Source organism: Trachypithecus francoisi, unplaced genomic scaffold (assembly GCF_009764315.1).
Source record: "Trachypithecus francoisi isolate TF-2019V2 unplaced genomic scaffold, Tfra_2.0 Lachesis_group4, whole genome shotgun sequence".
NCBI lineage: Eukaryota > Metazoa > Chordata > Mammalia > Primates > Cercopithecidae > Trachypithecus > Trachypithecus francoisi.
Window position 1 is genome coordinate 144,889,192 of NW_022681469.1, and position 20,172 is coordinate 144,909,363.

General features: G+C 46.5%; 1 protein-coding gene across 10 annotated transcripts in view; it reads right to left on the reverse strand.

The window, feature by feature from the left end:
* Window positions 1–20,172, reverse strand: part of GRB10 (growth factor receptor bound protein 10) — a 202,023-nt gene that overhangs the window by 21,778 nt on the left and 160,073 nt on the right. For 8 of the 10 annotated variants that reach the window (XM_033194324.1, XM_033194321.1, XM_033194327.1 and 5 more), the window contains 6 exons: window positions 16,234–16,390; window positions 8,346–8,461; window positions 7,242–7,310; window positions 5,382–5,519; window positions 3,959–4,069; window positions 1,952–2,050 (listed from right to left, as the gene is read on the reverse strand). In XM_033194324.1, coding sequence (XP_033050215.1) covers window positions 1,952–2,050; window positions 3,959–4,069; window positions 5,382–5,519; window positions 7,242–7,310; window positions 8,346–8,461; window positions 16,234–16,390 — 690 coding nt within the window. Of the gene's footprint in view, window positions 1–1,951; window positions 2,051–3,958; window positions 4,070–5,381; window positions 5,520–7,241; window positions 7,311–8,345; window positions 8,462–16,233; window positions 16,391–17,165; window positions 17,557–17,630; window positions 17,918–20,172 lie in introns of those variants that run through there. The other 2 variants (XM_033194328.1, XM_033194330.1) reach the window with 2 other exon arrangements.

Genomic DNA, 20,172 nt, shown 5'->3' on the forward strand with positions numbered 1-20,172 from the left:
TCCAAAACAGATCATTCATTTGCAGATTAAAATTTCAACTATATACAGACACCTTTAAAAGATCACCTGTGGCCGCTGCCCCCTGTCTGCACAGCTGCCTCTCCTATCTCCTCTCCCTACTAAGCAACCTCTTTCTTCTCTCCTGCAGTCTCACAGAATGTTCACGAGCATACCATCAAATACAAATATTCTAATTTTTCCTGTTCCCTTCACACAAATGTAGCATTCTCTCTATATACTGTTCTGTATTTTGCTTTTTAATTGTTAGTAATTTTTCCACAACAGAACACAAAGAGCAATCTCATTCCTTCTGGAGGTCCATGCAGAAGACTGCCCTCGATGGACATTATGTCACCTGTGTGACCAGTTCCCACTGGTGACCCTTACACACTGAAAACTGGCTTATAACAGGAGTGGTCTATGATCTATGATGTATTAACATGGACATTTCCTCTTCCATTATGAATTCATAAAATTTTGGTTTTCATAATTCTTTTTGTTATCAGTGGAAACATAAAATAAGGTTCTGGGAGAGAGACACAGGAAGCCAATCTGTGGAGCTTTTGGTCTGGGCCCCAGCCTCCTATAAAATGGCACTAGGATGTATCCTTAATGTCTCCGGAATCTGTGGATTACTGGGTGCAAAGTGCTACCTGCCAAATGGCCACAACAACAGGACTACATTCAGAATTGGATCTGCAGCACCTCCAGGAAAGTTTTGAGCTATGCTTCCTTCAGCTCCTCCATCTCCTTAATTGACTCCACCTTCAGTCTCTGAACCAGATAAAAGGCCACTACAGTTCAATGAAGGCTGGGAGTTTTTGTAAAGCAATCCCTAGACCATCGTATCCATCGGCTCCAAATGAACATCTCCTATGGAGACCCCTGGACTTTAGCCAAGCTCATCTGGGCCAGCTAACTTGCAACTCACAAGGACTCTGCAGACTTAATTCCAGACATGTGGGATATGGTATGTGTGCACAGGAACACTGTGGGAAATCCAAAGTGATTACAATAAACAGTCATATGAAATCACTCTGGCAGTTAGCATGAAATTGCTGTCAAGGGCATTACTCCATATGCAGTTCCACGTGATACATTTCCTTTAGAACTTACAGTCAGGAGGTATTGTCTCCGCTGAGGAGCTACAGTGAGCTGTGTAATTCATCATGTTTACTTCATGGTCCTGGCTTTTTGGGAACCTGAGAGTTGGTTCAGTCGTGAAAATAATTAACACCTCATGTACTATTTCCTTTCTCCCTGGTTCTGATTTTTCAAATCCTATTCTTCTAATCCAGTGGTCTCAACCAGGGGCAATTCCCCACCCTCTGGCTCCAGGGCATAGTTGGCAACATTTAGAGACATTTTTGGTCATCTCAACTGGCCAGGCGTGAGACTGGCATCTAGCAGGCAGAGACCAGGTATGCCACACAGCTAAGTGGCCTGCAATGCTTGGGTGTCCCCCAGACCTCCAACAAAGAATTATTCCACCCAAAGTGTCAGTAAGTACTGAATCTGGAAAACCTAGCTCTAACCTGTTTAATATTAGGCCCTCTGTTAAAAGCTCCTGAGATCTTGTTTAGAAAGATGCTTAACTACATTTGATAAATAAAATATTGTGACAAAACAGCAGAAAAGTTACGAGCATTTTCCTGCCAGAACAGACAAAGTATTGTGCCTATCATGGACTGGCCCCAGGCTGTGTACCACTTAGCTGAATAATAAGCCATCCTTTGGGGACTTCAGAGGAGACAGAAAAACAAACTAGCACAAGACAACGTAAGGTGGTTAGCATAACAGGACAAAGAGGAAGAGGCCTCTAACTCTGTCGAGGGACTGGATTTTATGAGAGGAGAACCTGCCTTCTGACTTTTGTCTATTCTGGCAGGTCCAGATGCCAATTTTTCACGAAGAGATGTGCACTCAACACAAACTGCAAGATGTCACATACCTTCAGGAGTCTGAACGCTGTCATCCAGCATGTCCTGGTTTGCTCATCCTCTGCACAGAGCAACCTCAGCTCTTTAGTTTCATTCCTGACTTTGTTTGGCTACAGGAGGTAAAAGAAAGTTCTGTTAGTGTTACACAGGAAGTCAGAAACAGCTTCTGTCAAGGCAGGGCTGCATCTGACACAAACCAGAGACAACCAGCTGGAGATCCCCCTAGCAAGGAGCACAGCAGATGCACACACACCTGTGTGTTAAGTGTTCATTCATCCACCTTCCTGACAAGTCTTTATTAAGTGCCTATCATGGACTGGCCCCAGGTTGTGTACCACTTAGCTAAACAATAAGCCATCCTTCGGGAACTTCAGAGAAGACAGAAAAACAAAGTAGCACAAGACAACGTAACATGGTTAGCACAACAGGACAAAGAGGAAGAGGCCTCTCTGTCGGGGGACTGGATTCTATGGGAGGAGAACCTGCCTTCTGACTTACAGAAGGAGAGATCTTAAAGTTGCCCCCAGGCCACTGAGAGGAGGGGTGGCTGCAGAGCGTAGCCAAGAGGGGAAACCCCTGAGGAGCTCAGGGATTCTGATGTCTGAGCAGTCCAAAGATCAGACCCCAAGTAGAAGGTCCAGAGTGGGAGACTGATGTTGGCTCTGGAGAAGGAGACAGAAGGGGAAGAAGGGACCCCGAGGCAGGTGCAGGCACCATGGGGAGAAGACAGGTGCCCCTCCAGAGGCAGGGCCCTTTGGTGAGGGAGGAGAATTGTTGCAGGGATAAACTGACCTGCATCTCCACAGGAACCCCCTGACCTCAGACTCAAGAAACAATGCTGGACACGGCCCCAGCTCTCCCTCTCAAGAATCTAGAGGGGTTGAGGGACAGGTGTGACTACCCTGTGCTCGGCTGGTGCTATGAGAGAAGCAAGCAGAGACTGCGTCTGCAGACATGCAAGCATGGCTGGTGTGGGCTGGTGGGAAGGGAGCGTGCCAGCTGCTGCTCATACCTCCAGCCCCGCCTGAGGCTGCCTTGGGCCTCTAGCTGGTGTGAATTAGACGCCTATTACTTACAATGGAAAGAGTATTCCCTGAGCAAGGTGTGAAGTGATATTTTGGAAAGAAATTTTCTCCTAAGGAGGGGCTCCCTGTGTTCTATGTTCTTGGGATGCGGCTTGGGCTATGGCTCGTAAGTCAGCCTACTACGGCGCAAACTCCAAGCACAACTATTCACTGGCTACTGGATGTGGGCAATGTGGCCAACTTCCTATCCCACAAGGGGCTATGAAGATTAAATAAGATAATGGATGTAAAACTGTTAGTGGAACATCTCATGCACAGTAAGCATTCAGTAAATATCATCTACCATTATGATTATTAATACCATCACAACCTCATCAGGGGAAGAGGAGTGGGCTCTGCCCACAGGTGTGTGTACATGTGTATGTGTGTCTATGTACATGTGTGGATAATGTATGTGTATGCACACAGGTGTATATCTATACATGTAGGAATGCACATGTGGTATGTGCATGTAGATGTGTGTGCACGTGTGTGTGTGCATGCAGAGGGTGGGCAGCATTGTGTCCATTCCTATCTGACTGCCCCCACAGCCAGAGGCCCACACAGAAGCCATCAGCTCACTCAGTACCATGCAGGCAACCCAGGTGACAGGCTGGGGGTCCCCTCCCTTGCCCTGCCTCCCGTTCCAGCTACTAGTACTGGGCTACAGCCACAGCCCACTCTTGGAAGCCAAAAGCCACCCTCCCTAAAACACTGAGCCCACTGGCCACACTGTATATCCCTGTTTGCTTGTCCTTGAGCTTCTGAGCTACTCAAGGACTGACAGCAGCAAGTGTATACAAAAGATGTTTTTACAGGAATGGAGAAATCCAGTGTGAAACTATGTTTCTGTTGATGACAACAGAAGCAACAATCAAGTGCTGGGCAAGAGAAGTAGTCAGTTTCCGGTGGGCTGCTGAGCATGCGTGCCGTCTGTGGACAGCTCGGGGGTACCTTTATGCAGAGCCCGTGGTCTGTAGGGGCGCTGTACTGCTTCCTGCCGGCGATCAGGGAGAAGATGTTGCTGTCCTCCAGGTCAGCCAGCAGCTGCAGGTGTCTGGGTTCCTGTGACAACAATGGCCAGGTTAAAGTCTCAAGCCCAGCAAAGGGCAAATGTGTTCACCTCCGGTAGACAGAGGGCAGTCTCTGCACACTTATAAGCACTTTCCCCGATGACACTTTACATATTACATATGATTATCACATGAGGTGTAATAAGTGCTAAACTAAAACCAAATTCACCCAGTCTCACCCAAAACACCCACTTCCCCAATTCTCAGACACACAAGACTGTTGGAACGTATTTGATACTTCTGCCAAATCAAAGCTCCATGACCAGATATTCAAGATAAAAAGCAGAAGAAAGAAAATCTATAACTCAAAGGTCAGAGTTAAGAGCACAGGGCCTATCTGCCTTTGGTTTGCTGTGCATCCAGAGTCCAAACGTACCCTGGGTTTTCCCACTGGTAGCTTGTCCTACCCCTCCTCCTCAACTCTCCAGCCCAGCTCTGTTTCCTGGTCTAGGAAATAATCTCCCGACTTCAGCACACACGAGGATGCTGAGTGGGCCACACAGCACAGCTGGGAGGTCAGGACGCTACCATGCCCTGTGTCAGACCAAAGCCCCTCTCTGCAGATGACCCCACTTCTCTCTGGCCCATGCGTCGGCAGCTGCTGACTTCCCAGAGTTGGCCTGATGCTCAACACCTGTGCCAGGGTCCCACCAGCTCCCTTTCCCCTTTGCTGGCCAGAGTGAAAGAGACTGTAGCCCTCAGATGGTAAGTGCTCAGCCACGTTGAATGGACATGGCTCCTGCCACAGGATGTATGTGGACAGCACGAGAAGAGAGCAGGCAAGAGTGTACATGGGAGCGAAGGAGGCCTAAGCCCTCAATGCTACCAGCTGTCTTTTGAGGGCCTGCAGCTGTTTTCCATCTCCCACCTTCTTCTCACTGCGGATACATGCAAACCTGCAATTTATTTCATAAAATATCTGATACATAAAGTTACACTGGCATTAGGGTGGCAATAATCTATCAAACATCTTTATAGCTAGCTTAAATCCCAACTTATGAGAACTAGGCCAGTGTCTGAAGTGATGGGGCAGCCAGGGGGGTCTGCTACCAACCCACAGTGGGGGTGGGGCTGGGCAGGTGGGGTTCTTAGGTATGTATTATTTATTACCTAGTTTCTGAGGGAGACCAGGAAACCTGTGACTCCAAGTTTAGCTGTTGCACAATTAGCTTATTAAGAAGTTGTCCTGAGCTTGGAGGAGTCTAAGGTGCATGTAAAAATGAAGCCCAGGTTCACTCTGAGGACTCCCGCGGGCAGTGACTGGGGCAGAATCAGGGCTGGTGGTGGCAAGTTTTAAAGCTCACCTTTGAAGTTCCCTTGGTGGAGCAATAAAGGCCAGATCTCCGTAAACACACATACAGCTTTTTCCATGATTTCTTTCCCAGCTCTTTCACATGCAAAAACCCCTGAATTTCAGGACAGCTACTGGAGTTCAGAAAATTCTGTTGAAGAACAAATTTTAAAAATTACATAATGCTAATCTAAAATAATTAAAGCAGACATGTTATTAGCATAACTGACATTTTCTGAATTATTAAAAGACTCCTTTTTTTGATCAAACGGAGAGTGTTCTCCTTTCCAAAGTCTTAAAATCCCATCTCAATTGGTGTTGCATAGAACATAATTTGTATTTAAACACACACAAGCAAATGGACCTTTCTAACACTGGTGATAACACGAGTCACGAATTTCCCTATAAGAGAGTGCACTGAAGGATCCAGTCTGATATCAGACTGAGGGCAAGAGCAAGTGCCACGACTGAGTGATTGGGGCTCTGGGGAGGGTGAGCATGTAGTGGCCACTTCTACCCAGGCACCCCTCCAGTCAAGGGTCACATAAAAGGTGTCATTTGTCTGCAAGTGATGCACCCAGGTGCAGGACATCCTGGTGATGTCTCCCTGTTCCAGCTAACTCTTCCCACAGGCAGCCTGAAGAATAAAGCCTTTATCAAAAAAAAAACAAAAAACAAACAAACAAAAAAAAGAGAAGAAACTATGCTTTTCATCAAAGGGAAGACAGGCCGAGGGCCAGGTCACGGAGCAAAGTTGGGGAGGTGACGTTGGCAGGTCCTGCTACTAGACTGGGAGGGGACAAAGCTCTTTTCCCCCAGGTGGGAAAGGCACATCAGACAGAGCCCTAGTGCACCTGGGTCAGTCCTTCCTGAGTCTCAAGAGATCACGGCACATCGTCACAAAGCACATGAGTCCTCCCAAAGTCAAGGCAAGTTAAAACAGAATGTGCCATTTCACTGTTCACTGTGTACAGGTGGTACCTTAGCGCTGACACCTCTCACCAGAGCAGCCACATGCTATGGTCAGAAGGGCTTCTGAAGACACCACCAGAACAGAGCTCTGAAGCTCTTATCTTTTAGATGCTGAAACAAATTTGGTGATAACAACATAGCAAAAGAAGGGCTTATGAGCAGAATTCTGTAGGAACTAAATTTTAGTAGTTTCTCTTACATGTAATACGTCATTGGATATTGTTGGTGGCCTTAGGAAATGGTTCATTCTCTCACTTTTGACATGTACACAGGCACATTTTTAGGGTGTAGCTGTAACATTCCCATTCCCCACTCTCAGCTTCCCTGGAGGAGCGTGTGTGACAGCTGGGCACAGAGGCCTTGGTGGCTCCCTCCACTGGAAGAGGAGGTGGGGAGAGACCAGATTTTCTTAGAACAGACTTTAGGACAATTAAAGCAGGTTTCTTTATTTGTAATGTATGGCAAGTTACTTGTAAAAGTCTGTTGTGGTAACCCGATCATCTTTTACTATAGACTCAGTGCTTCTGCGGAGATTTCCAAGCAGCTGGGCGATGGCCTGACCTGGGACGCCTGCTCAGAAAGGAGCTGGGGAGCCCTGAAACTGGGGTTTCTCCATGCACCCCACGGCCCACACTCAGCAGTGGCATCACTGGACTCTTCTAAGTCAGAGCAAGGGCATTCTGTGTGTAAGTGCCTGTTTGGTTTAGAACGAATCCAGCTACACACAGATTTTCCAAGTAAACTTTTTAAATTTCTGGTTACTCTAAACCCCCTTAAGAGCCAAGGTTATAAACGATGAAAGATGCAATCTCTTCAGGTTTTTTACAATGTTGCCATTCAGTTCCAAGAGGATTTCTATTTAGAAAGTCTATTTCAGCAGAGGTCTATTTTGGCCCAGTACCTGCAAAAGCTGGGTTTGACTGCCATTTGACTGCTGGCACCAAGTAACCATCTGTTCTGGGAAGAAATTCTAAGAAAATGGGAAAAAACAAATACGTGAAAGGTTAGCTTCAAAGTGAGGGAAGGTATGTCATATAGATATGTCAATTTTAAAACTATTCCTACCAATACAATTATGTACAACTGTATTTAAAATGGCAGTCCTTTTTATTCTCCTATCACACAGAAGAAACAGCTCCTTCAAAAGGTTGTATTTCATTTTCTGAAATGTTGGTTACGAGTATGGAATACTACCTATGTTTACTAAGGGATGCATGTCTCACAGCATGTTCCAGGGCAAAGAGCGATGCCAGCATCCCAGCCCAGTGGCACAAGTGCACAGAGCGAGATAAAGAATTCCTGAAACTAAAAGGTGAGCCCAGTCACGAGAAAAGCCTTTTCTGCTGCATTCCCAAAAACAGTCTTCAAATTTCTTACTCTGGAATAAAAAAGCAGCTAAATTATCAGAGTCAGAAACGACCCTGGGTCTTCTCCCCCGCTGACACAGCTCTGCCCCATGACTCCGGATGACAGGAAGTACCCCAGGAGCCAGGAGGTGCCCTCCCTATCCTGGCTCCCACAGGACAAGTGCCTTCTTTCCCAAAGAAAGAAAACAGAAGAGAGATCAAGGTGACCAGCTCAAGCCACCACCAATCGCACTGATTTCTCTAGTTATTCTTCCACGTATGATCGCAAAATGTATTTGCTATGTGCAGAGAATAATGAGTTCTTCTTCTGCTAAGTGTTTGATCAGTGTAACTGAGAACTTTCAAAATAACAGAAAACATCCAGTCTCCCCCAGCTCCTGTCTTAGAGACTAACCCCCTTGACACTGTGTCTATTTGAAGAAGGAGACTTCTATCTTCAGCCAGTCCCAGGCACATTTAGTGAAGCATGAGACTGGGTTTCAAGCAAGGATTGCTTCATTAAATTGCAACTCTGACTCTCAAACCCATATGCTACGTCATGCCTCTCAGTCACTTTCTAATCTGATACTATGAAACCCAAGTATAAACTTCAAGATGTCAAGAGTCCCAAACCCCAAACCTGAAGATGTAAGACTCACCATGGGATTTTTAAAGAACTCGTATTTTGCATAATTCTTCCTGAATAGAAATTTACTCTCATTGGCCATGGTACTCTCCACTTGGACCACCAGCTCATGGTCTTCCAAGCACCTCTCTGCAGGGCAAAGTATCACATGTGAGATGCAACAGGTGGGAAATTCATGGTAGCTTTACAACCAAATGCAAGATTTGTTCAACTTTCTATTCTTTAAACATAATGAACAGAGACGAGGTCAGGAAGGAAACTAAATTTAAATCTCTCTTTTATGCACTACCAGATTCATAAGAGGTCTTAAGATACACAGCATGAGGAGTTCAGGTCAATACTTATTTTTATATACTTCTTTTGAATTTGGCATCAACCAGATGTTAAGGAATGAGTCCATAACACTCTCAGCAAATGATTTTGCCCTTAAATTAATAAATTTCAATTGTTGTAAAGAAAAGACTATAACAAGAAACAAAGGAAAAAGAACTTGAAAGAGGTGGATGACCAAAGAGGGCACAGAGATAGAAGCTTTTTTTTTTTTTTGAGACGGAGTCTCGCTGTGTCGCCCAGGCTGGAGTGCAGTGGCACAATCTCGGCTCACTGCAAGCTCTGCCTCCTGGGTTCACGCCATTCTCCTGCCTCCGCCTCCCGAGTAGCTGGGACTACAGGTGCCTGCCACTACGCCCGGCCAATTTTTCTGTATTTTCAGTAGAGACGGGGTTTCACCATGCTAGAGCCAGGACAGTCTCAATCTCCTGACCTCGTGATCTGCCCGCCTTGGCCTCCCAAAGTGCTGGGATTACAGGTGTGAGCCACCGTGCCCGGCCGAGACGGAAGCTTTCTAATGACATCAAACTTGGTTGTCAGAAACGATGGTGCTGTGTACTGTGGGAGGGGCCGTGATGCACAGCGAGACTGTACGTACATACTCATCTTTCACGCTGAAGCCTGCACGCACCACATCATGGAATAGTTCTTGTCAACTGAATTACATGTGAAGGCAGGGAAGAAAACACACTCCATCCTCCAGCACCCGCTGCGGACACGTACACATGCACGCAGGCACGTACGCACACGCCTCCTTCACAGCATCTTCCATAGCAGCACCGTCCCCCAGAAAGGGAAAAGTCGCTTCCCTCACTGTGTGAACACAGTGGTTCCAGGTGCAGCGGGAAGAACTCAGCATACTCTAGAGCAGCGTGTGCCTGGAGAAGCCGCACTGCTCCCTTTCATGACAGCTACGTCCCTTCCCAGGCACCTCCTCAGAAACTGTCACAGGACGGTGGTGGCCATGGGAAACTAACCTTATTAAATCATGGACTAAACAAGAAGAACAAATGTACAGCAGGGTCAAAGTGTGAACTGATGCCAAAACGGTGCAGATTAACACGCTATGGAATTGACCACAGGGCAGTTCTGTCGTCCTAAGACCCTACCCTCCTCTCCTGCAGCCAGACTGGAATCTTGAGGAAAGTTTCATCTTGGAAGGAAGGAATGAAGTTAAAGGCAAAAGCATTTCTGAGTCAAAGTGATCTAAGAATGCAGAAAAGACTTTCCGTCTACAAAGAACAACTGTTGCCATGGGCACGCATCTCATATGGGCCCCGACTGGCATGCAGAAGCAAATTCTGGAGCTGATTCGTGCTCGGTCCTGGTTTTGACATCACAAGGAAAGGATTCCTTGGTAAAAACACATTTAAAGCCAGAGCTTGTGAAGGAAAGGAATTTTCTCCCCGTGGCTGCCAGAAAGCTCAGACTTGGCACCACCAGCAAGTGTGGAGCAGTTCCCATTTGTCCCTGTCTGGGAGGGAATGCTGCTAGCAACATGTGAACCAATACATGGCCCTCATGTCTCCCCATGGTAGAAAAAGAGAGAAACCAAGAACATGCAACAAAAACTGTTAGGTTTGCTTTCCAAAAAGAGGTTCATTCATCGAAAATGGATTTTCCAGAAGGAAAACAAATCAATGACTTCTGTTGAAACGTTTATTCAGAGAAAAATGTCTTTCTGTAGTTACAGGAAAAAACAAAAACAAAAATCCAAAACCAAAACCAACAATCTAATAAATTGATGATGGTTGATTTACAGAACTAAAAATTTTTATCAGGCAAAATAAGGAGAAATAAAAATGGGAGGTGACAGCTACCTAAGTGAGGAGAATATGTCTGTTTCCAAAGCAAAGGGCATTTTGTCTCCAAAGAACCCCGAGGAGAGCCAAAGAGGATGCTTGGGGGCAGCCACCAGGCCTAAAGGGGGTGGCCAAACCCATGCAGGCGCCCATCCTTGCGGACAATACTTCCCTGTCTCCCTGTGCTTCCCCTGGAAAGATCGTGGGAAAGCTGCACACGGCAGTGTAAACACACACGGGGATGTGTCCCTGGCGGTCAGATCCAGGTGGACAGGTGAGGGCTTGGTGCCCTGGCAAAGGGGGGCCCAGGAACTCGGGATAACCAGTGGGCTGTGAAACCGACTGTATCCTGAAAGGAGTGTGCTTTGGTGACTCCAGAGGGCGCCTACCATCCCCAGAGGTGGGTCCCAAGACAAACAAAACATCAACTCCCTTTTCCTCATTCACAGCAGGTCAGCGAACACAATGTGGCAGGTGATCCCTTTCTCAGAGATGCAGAGCTGTGCAGCCTCCAGATGCAGCTGAGTGCCCCGGCACAAATGCTCCGGGCACCAGTGTTCCAGTCGGCTGTTGACTGAGCAACATCTGTTCAAAGATCTTCCCTCCAGTTTTAATTTTCTCCGTGATTTAAAGACATGTATTTTCAAATGACCTTGCATGATTATAAACAATCACATCACTATCTATAAACTGCATATGATTACAATGGCCCTAAGTTAAATGGGAACACTACTTTTCATGATAATATTCCAAAAGTAATTTCAAGAAAAGGAAAAGGCAAAAATTCTTTGAAGTACATTTGTCTTTTTCAAATTTCTGAAACTAAGGCTGGCATTACTCTACTCCCCAAGAAAGAATATTTAAATATCAAGACAACTCAAAAAAGAGAATCTTACTTCCTTGCCTTAACCCTTGCAGCTAAAGTGTGACTCCTCAGCAGAAACCCGTGCAGCCACTTGGCAGTGGCCGGTGCACAGAGGATGTGCACCCCACTGTCTCGGCCTCACACTGAGCTGTGGCCCTTGAGCCACTCCCTGCCCATCATTCCTCAGCACAGCCCACCCAAGGGAAAGAAAAGAGCTGTCAGCAAGCTCAGGGCTTTCCCAGGCTAAGAAACTGTCAACAGAGTAATCAGTGAGATAGCCCTGACATGTGGATAAGGCTGTAAGTGGACTTCTATTTATATATTTTAGTGGGGGAAAGGACATCTTTTGTTGCTTTTCACACGTAAAAGGGAGAGAGGGACATAAAACTAGCCTGCAAAAGGCCCCCTCTACTCAGCAAGGGTCAACAGGCGCCGGCTGTTTCTCCCTCCACACCTTTCTGCATGTCCAGCTGTCAGCATCCAAAAGCGTGGCAGCCACAGCACCTCCAGAGTTACTGCCACAGCATTTCTCATCTGACCAGGAACAAGCACAAAGCTGTAAACAGCCTGAAAAGGACTTGTTGCTCTTCCTGTCTCAACCTAATTCTCAGGACAACAAAATTCCTCAAATCCTTGACATTTGTAGGATCTGGCGGAAACCCTCTTCTCTTTACTGTGTTCTCTGTGTAAGTTCCAGCCTCTCCCAGATTATCTGGCCTTCGTATGCCTGATGTCTACAGTTCCTTGGGGCCTGGGTGCAGGAGCCCCAGGCATGGGGTGCCCTCCACATTCCCAGGGATGGGTTTATCTGCAATCCCATTTTCAAGTTCAGGGGGCATCAAGATACTAGTTTTGTATGTTTAAATTTGTATTTTTCAACATTCCTTTGATCTTTTATTTTTGAGGCAGGGTCTTGTTCTGTCAACCAGCTGGAATGCAGTGATGCAAACACAGCTCTCTGCAGCCTCAAATTCCTGGGCTCAAGTGATCCTCCTACCTTGGCCTTCCAAAGTGCTGGGACTACAGGCATAAGCCACAGGGCCTGGCCAAAAATACCTTTTAAAATATAATTTGTTTACTTGATACGTCTGCAGGCTGACTGTTTAATATCACTGCATCCTCCATGTGTGAAGCTGCCCTGGCTAAAGTGAACCTTCCAGAGACTTGCAGCTCACATGCTCAGGGCAGAAGGGATGGGGACACCTTCCAAAAGACCTGTCCCATTCTGGCAGCCCCAGCTGGACTTACTGTCAGCTCTTGAGTGGCTTGGGTCAGGGACAGTGATTTCACGGCTAAGAACTCCACTCCAGACACTGAGACTCAGAAACATCCCCAACAGGTAGAACCTGGGGGCAGTGCTAACATAGGAAGGGACCATTTAAAGGGACAACTGAACTGGGAATCATAAAATAGACCACCAGTCACTAGGGCTTTGCCTACCAGGGCAAGGGGCTTCACAAGAACTTTTCCAAGTGCGTCCAGTACTGAATGTTCCCAGGAGCTAACACTGGGAAGGGCCAGCTGACCTTGCTCTGCTCATAGGAGTCCTTCTCTGCTTACCCACAAGCACAGTGCAGAGCGGGCGGGACAAACCACCCTCAGCCAGAGGGGCTACTCTACCGAGTAACAGCAGGGATGCCACTGTTGCTGCCAATGGAGGGTGACCAGCATCTCTGAGCAGCGACGCCCTGCAGGTTGCAGACACCCACACATGGTGCTTTCCCCACAGAAAGGGAACCACGTGCTGCAGGCTATCTTGGGAACTGCCCTTACTTTTTCTAAAGCCATCACTTCCTTCTGGGTGTAGAAAACGTTTAGTATTATTAAGGGACTGATATTTTAGCTGTTAAGATCCTTATACAGGTTGAATATCCCTTATCCTAAATGCCTGAGACCAGAAGCTTTCGTTTTTGGATTTTTAAATTTTGGAACATTTGCATTATATTTACCAGTTGAACAATCCAAAATCCAAAAATCAGAAATGCTTCAATGAGCATTTCCGTTGAGCATCAAATCAGTATTCAAAATGTTTCAGATTTTAGAGCATTTCAGATTTCAGATTTTTGGATTAGGGATATTCAGTCAATAATAATGTACTTTGTACTTTGAAATCCTCAATTCTGGAGGCTATACATAGGCTTAAAATGCTGTCCAAACTGGGTGCCCTATACCTTCAATTATGGGGGGTTTGGGTTACAATCTGCCTTAGTATCTGCCCTATAGACTTGCAAGTACTACCTGCCTTTTGCCCCAGCCACCAGCCTGGTGCATGTCCACATCCCTGTGAGAATATCTGACATATAATTACCTAGGAAAGTGCTCTCTACAAGGAGATAGCAATGTCTGGGGATGTGCCCTGAGAGCTGGAGGGCCAGAAGGGCCCAGGAATACCATCCATGACAAACAAGAATCCCCTATTGGCCTTGTGGCCCTTGCGTCCCTTTCCAAGGGGGATAAAGCTGAGATACCCAACAGACTCTCCGAGAGGCACCCCACAGCCCTGCATTTTGTCACTAACGAGCTTCTGATCGTTGAATGCTGCTAAATCATGGCAGAAATAAGATTTTTAGTTAAACAGCAACTTAATGTTTTAAAAAACATTAAGTGACAAGGTTGGGTCACAAAACAGTATTCAGAGAAGTTATACGGATGGGGGGACGCAGAAGCTCTGTGTCAACGGGAATGAGTCCTGGGGGTGCTGACCTTACAGGCTGGTGAAACTGGTGACTCTAAAAACTTGCTAAGTCCTCTGCAAACCCAGCCGATAGAAAAATGTGTTTCCTAGTAACTAGTAAGAATGGAACTGGTGATGAGAAAGAAAACTGAGGAAGGAGAGGAAGGATATTCTAAGGAACTTCATGTATCTGCAAATCCTGGCTGTGTGAGGTTCTTAATTTTTTTTTTTTTTTCATTTTTCACTTTTTTTTGTGAAACAGGACCCAAAATGTGACATGAATGTTTCTCTCTCTCTTTTTTTTTTTGATAATTTCACTTGTTTCCCTTTCCCGTTTTTTCCTTTTATACTTAATTTTAAAATAAAGTGTCATCCCTCACGAGAGTGTGTTAAGTCCATCTATAAAGAAGAGAAGGAAATAAGGTGTGTAAATATCACATCCCTACAAATCCTGTGTGCTTACAGACATTTGTTTTTCTATTCTCTCAGAGTAAATGGTTCTTCATTTGGTGAAAGTTTTAATGTATCATTTATTTATCTACCATACGATAGTCTAGAAATCAAAGGGTATCATATGACACAGATAATTCAAAATTTCTGAACCATTCCTTATATGTTAAAATTTTATGTATATCTGTACAAAATTTCTATGTGTCCTGAGTGTATCCAATTATATTCAAGTACTAAATATCTGCAGAAGTCCCTTCCATAGTTCTTTCAAATGAAAAGAATATTCAGACTTTTGAATGGGCTTTCAACAATAATCATTGTATTTGGGTCAAACTATACAGACTTGTTTTTAAAGTTGTATATATATATACGTTTTTTTTTTTTTCACATATATATATACACATGTAGAGACACATGCTGAAGGTTTCCCACTACTGTTTAATTTCTAAGTTACTTGTGTGTCAACAGGTGCTTTTGACAGCCTTATCAGACCACTGTAGGATCCACTCATGGACGTTCTAAGCTGGAGCTTGACGGGACAGCCAGTCTCCATGGGAACAACTGTGACATCATGGTCACTAACTGTGGACCTAGTAAGTGATCCTGGCAGGAGAAAGCTGTTAGTGACAACGGAGGAGAAGGCTTCTGTCATCACACAAATGCATTTGGCAATTGGTAGAGATGGGAAAAAAACCAGCAAGAGTTCTATTCAGTTCCTTCAAAAAGCATACCGTCTGGCCAAAGTACAGGGCGCATTAGAAAACAGAGACTTAAGATGGTACCAGTTCAAATTTACACTGCACTATTTAGGCTTAAATCATATAATATTACCTGGAAGGATGCTACTCCAGACCTAGAGGTTTAAATTCAATTTATTAATCTTTCAAAAAAGGTTCATGAGAAAAATCAGAACTATGGGATGTTTCCAATCTGTGTTGTTTTTCTCTCCTTCAAGACATGGAACAAATATAGCTGTTGATTTAGATAAAATTTTGGTTTTAAATATTTTACTATGACTTTGTAAGAACTATATTTTATCAGGTAAGAATTTAAGCAAAAGTCTGAAAAGCTTTTTTACCTAAAATAAGCTACCTGAACAAAATACCTCAATAAGTTCCGTTAAAGAGTCAATATCTTCAAATATTCTGTGATACAAAATATTCTCTTGCTTTTTAGGCACGACATGCGCACATGCATACACACATGCATGTATACCATTCACAGCCTTGTTAACCAGCATGCAGAGATGCCATGTAAGACTCAACTCGAACTTAAAACAAAGTGCTTCATAATTTGCTCTAATTCCCAGCAGACCTCTCTGCACTTTGCTGCCTATAACCATGGCTCCCTTCTTCCCATGAGCTGAAGAGCTGATCTCAGAGGGGCAGCTGCAATCCAGTGCATGGCCGGGTCTCTCCAGAGCACCTCAAGGGCACCTCCCTCCTGTACCCTGCCCACAGGTGTGCAGCAAGCTCCACGTAGCTCTGACAGCTGGGGAGGCCGGACAAGCCACAGGGAACCTCTCCATGTCTGAGCCCTTGGGCAAGTTATTACCTCAACCATCCAAGGCAAGATTCCCAAAGCACTAGGGGAAGGGGGCTGGAGGGTGGAGAGTTTTAGGAGAAACAGAAGAGGCAGGAGAGTCGAGGGGAACCCAGGGACTGCCTGCTAATTTGGCAAAGGACACTGTGTTCACACACTTGGCATTTGGCAGCAGCGGTCTTCATTCGATTGCACATGAGTATCCCCAGGCGCCATTCCTGTTCCGATGGTTCCCTACCTAATCCTAGGTGCGGGTGGTGCTCCACTAGTGTCCAGCTGTTGTCATCCACACAGTGACTTTTGTAAACCAGCAATTGGCACAGGTCCCTGGCTGTCATGTCTGCTAGAATCTCCACCACTTTGCTCGTCCCATCTTCACTAAAGACTTTAACATCCTGCAACACACAAAGGGGATACTTAGAGATAACAACTTCAGGTTTTCAAGAAATAAAAACTGAAACAAAAGAAAACAGGTAAAGTAAAAATGGTACTACTCCAACACATGGGCAACTGTTTTTCCAAGCAGCCAACAGGTCCCCACCGGCCGCAGGGATGTGACTCTGCCTCCCCGGCTCCCCTTTCCCACCTCCTGGGGGCAGAGCAGGTAGGATTACAACATGATACTCTTAAAATGCCCAGGACAACTCACAGGAACATACAGCACATGGCTAAACCACCAAACCTGTCTTAAGAAGTGACAGGATTCACAGGATTCATTTAAAATACTGCTGGTGGTCTCGGGGTTGGACATTTTACAGTTGAACCAATTGAAAAAACAAGCAAAGCAACAAATCCTGTAAACCTCCCTCTTCCCATCATAACTTCTGACGAGTCCACCTGCTCTCCCAGGGCACGGGGTCCAGCAGCGGCACCGACAGCCTTTCCCGCAGCACCTCACCCCTCACAGACACCGAGGCTCAGGGTGGAGTGGTGATGAATTAATACAAAAGAAGGGCATAATAAAAACATAGTTACAAGATTCTTTAGCCCCTAACCCTACAAAGTTACAAGCAAGCTTCATTTGCCCATTCAAATCCATGAACACTGAGCAGCTCCAGGCCAAGGGATGGAGAAGTAGAGTTCAGAGGATGGGAGTCTATCCCTCCCAAGGCAAGACCCCGCAGGAATGCACCCTTCCCAGAATACCAGGTGTGTTTAACAAATTCTTACCGCCTGGAAAAAGCAGTCAGAAGAGCAAGACGGCATTTTAAATCGCGACTGCCTCTTGCAAGGGAGCGTGTTTCCGTCTCTCCCCCACTGTCCCAGGCTGGCTGTGTGGAGCCTGCGTGTGCCCTGGTGGGCAGGTTGTCTCCGGGCAGCAGGGAGGCCACCCGCCCACCCGCTGGGCTCCTAGGTTGCCTTGCACCGGTTCCCTTAGGGAGTGAATCCAGCCACGGTGATGCAATCACCCCACAGACTTGCTCTCCCACTCCCACACGACAAGACCCGGGCTTGGGGGTGAGGATGAGGTGAGGATGACAACCCCGACAACCCCAACAATCCCAACAACACAACTCTCACACCAACTGGTCAGAAAAATCCCCGCTCAATGCTCTCCCATGACAGTGAAATCACACACAGGCAGCCGAGAGGCTGAAGCACGTGCGTTCTCTGAATCCAGCCCCATCTGCCAACCTCTAAATAATCTTTGTCCTGCAACTGACGTGTCAGTGGCAGCTTTGGAGCTGGATCTGCAGGGTAGGTGAGAACATCAGTTTGTCCTGACCAACTCCCTCCGAGGCTTCCCGCTCTCTCTGGTCCTTTTCCTTGTGTTTGGAGTTTCCTTGTGTTACTTGCTCTGAACTTTGATTTCTGTGGCCGGTGCAGAGTCTGACAGCAGAGGGAGGGGCTGGAGGCCCCCGCCTTAATCAGAAACTGGGACCACACCATCCTACAGGGACCCTCTTGAATCTCCTACAGCTAGCTACCCTCAGCTGTCACCACGTGGGCAGGAAGGAGTCAATGTCACTCAAGCTTGAGTGCCCAGGTTGGGGCGGGGTAGGGGCAGGGGCGGGGCTCAGAGAGAACGGAAGAAGAGCCCTTCTCTGTGAGGGCAGGCTAGCCTCCCAGCAGACAGGGCACCAGCCAGGGGAGCCTGCACCGTTAGGTAGGGTCACTGTCCCCTGCCTGCCACCTACGGGCCACTTCTCCAACTCAAAGAAATCCCAGGGCTGGGGCTGGATCAGGACCCGGAAGAGACTTGTTTTCAACTCTTATTTATTTTTCAAGCAATCCATCATCTCTTTTCCAGAATTTGTGTGTCACTCAATGAAAGTATACTTCCCCCTAACAAGCGAAATATTCAAATACAGCTGACATGGCTGAGTAAGTCTATAGAAATACAATTTAAGTGAAGAAAACATGTCTCTGGGTTCTAGGTAGGAATGTTATTACAATGCATTAACATAAAAGAAAAACAGGAATTTGGAAAATATAACTGAGCCCCAACAATGCTTTATAAATGTGCTAACTATCATAGGGAATGTCTTCAGGACCAGTGCATGCCTTCTGCTCCCCAAATCAGGGTTCCTAATGCTCCTTCTTCCCGGAGTCTCTCAATGAGCGTATCTGCACTGAGAATACACACGATCTTCTCCAGGAAAGTGAAATTATGTTGAAGTGTGTGTTTCCTATCTCTCCAAGTCCCTCTGCCACTGTTCTTGTCCAAATCAGCCATGGCAATGGTTTTCTCTTTTTTTTTTTCCAGCCCTGTTGCATTTTTCTTTCAACTCTCTCCCCAACCCCTGTTCCACAGCCATCCCCCCAAAGGCCTATAAATAGTCAGGGTATTAAAAGCTGAGATGTGCTTGGTCACACGTCCACCTCCACTCCTTTCAGATTCCCACAGAGACTGGGCTGGCGAGATCCCGAGGGAGCAAGGCAGGCAGGAGACTGAGCCAGACACAAAGGCAGGCACCCTCCAGCTCCAGTGACAGGCCCCTCTGCCCCGACACAGCACTCTCTGGTACTTCCCCAAGCTCACCAGGGCCCTCCAACTACACACAAAACTAAGCCCCTGAGACAGAGCACCAAAAAAGCACTGTGTATACCAGCCATCTCAAACCACCCAGTCAACGCTTAGAGCTACTGATGAAAATGTTTGTAAGGAACCCAAGAGGTACGAGGGCTCCTATTACAGGGGACTGCCAGCCACCGACTATGAAGTCTTTTAGAGCTGGCAGTTCTAGAAGGAGCATTCTGTACAGCACCACCTGCTCCTTTAGTAACCACCTGAGCACTGCTGGGGGCCCAGGTCTCCTGCAGAGCAGGCCTGGGTCTCCCTGGCCCATCCAGTGTTCAAGCATTTTGCACAAGGTGGGCCTAGAAGGTTCTCTCGAGCAGGTCAAGGCCCTTGCCCCGCAGCAACTCACAGTTCAGCAGGGAGATTGTTACCACAGGCAGTTAATTTCCAAGGTATGACTTGTTTAGGGAATATAAGAATCTGGTAATACCAGGAAGGGTAAGAAGCTGAGACCCACAAGTTCTATCACAGCTTAGCCTCCTACTGGCACTGTGACCTCGGGCAAGTAATTAGCAATCTAAGACTTGCTTTCCTCATCCAAGCTGTGGGGAACTGCTCTGAGAATCAGTAACGTAAGCAAAACACTGCTCAATCGACGTATGGAAGTTACTACGTAAGTTATGACCTATCTTGGCCCGGGGCGGTGGTTCCAAAAAGGAACTTAGAAACAGACTGGGCCATAACCATGCTTCATCAGTAACTAGCTGTGGGAACACAGCTGAGCTATCCAGCCTCTCTGTGCCTCAGTTTCCTCATCTGTAAAATGGAAATCCGTAAGCAGCACCCGCCTCGTAGTGTTGCTATGACATAGGTTAATGAGATACCCTCTTGAAAAGACTAAAGCCCCTGACACGTGCCCTCCCTGGGACATGCTTGGATCCAGCATGGATCTGGGAACAAGGCAGGCTCCAGCTGAAGGCCTGTGAACAACCACGGAAGGGTGCAGGGGAAGGACCCTGAAGGCTGCTTCCATTTCAGGATTCCAGTTCCAAGAAAGCAAACCTCATGACCAGTAAGATGCAGCAGGAACAATTCAGTCAGAAAAGCCACCCCCCAATCCTCATTTTTTTTCTCTACTGCAAAAAAGCCCCTAAAAAGGGAATTGTTTTTAAAAATAAAACAGTAATATTAAAGAGGGCATGAAACTCTGTCTTT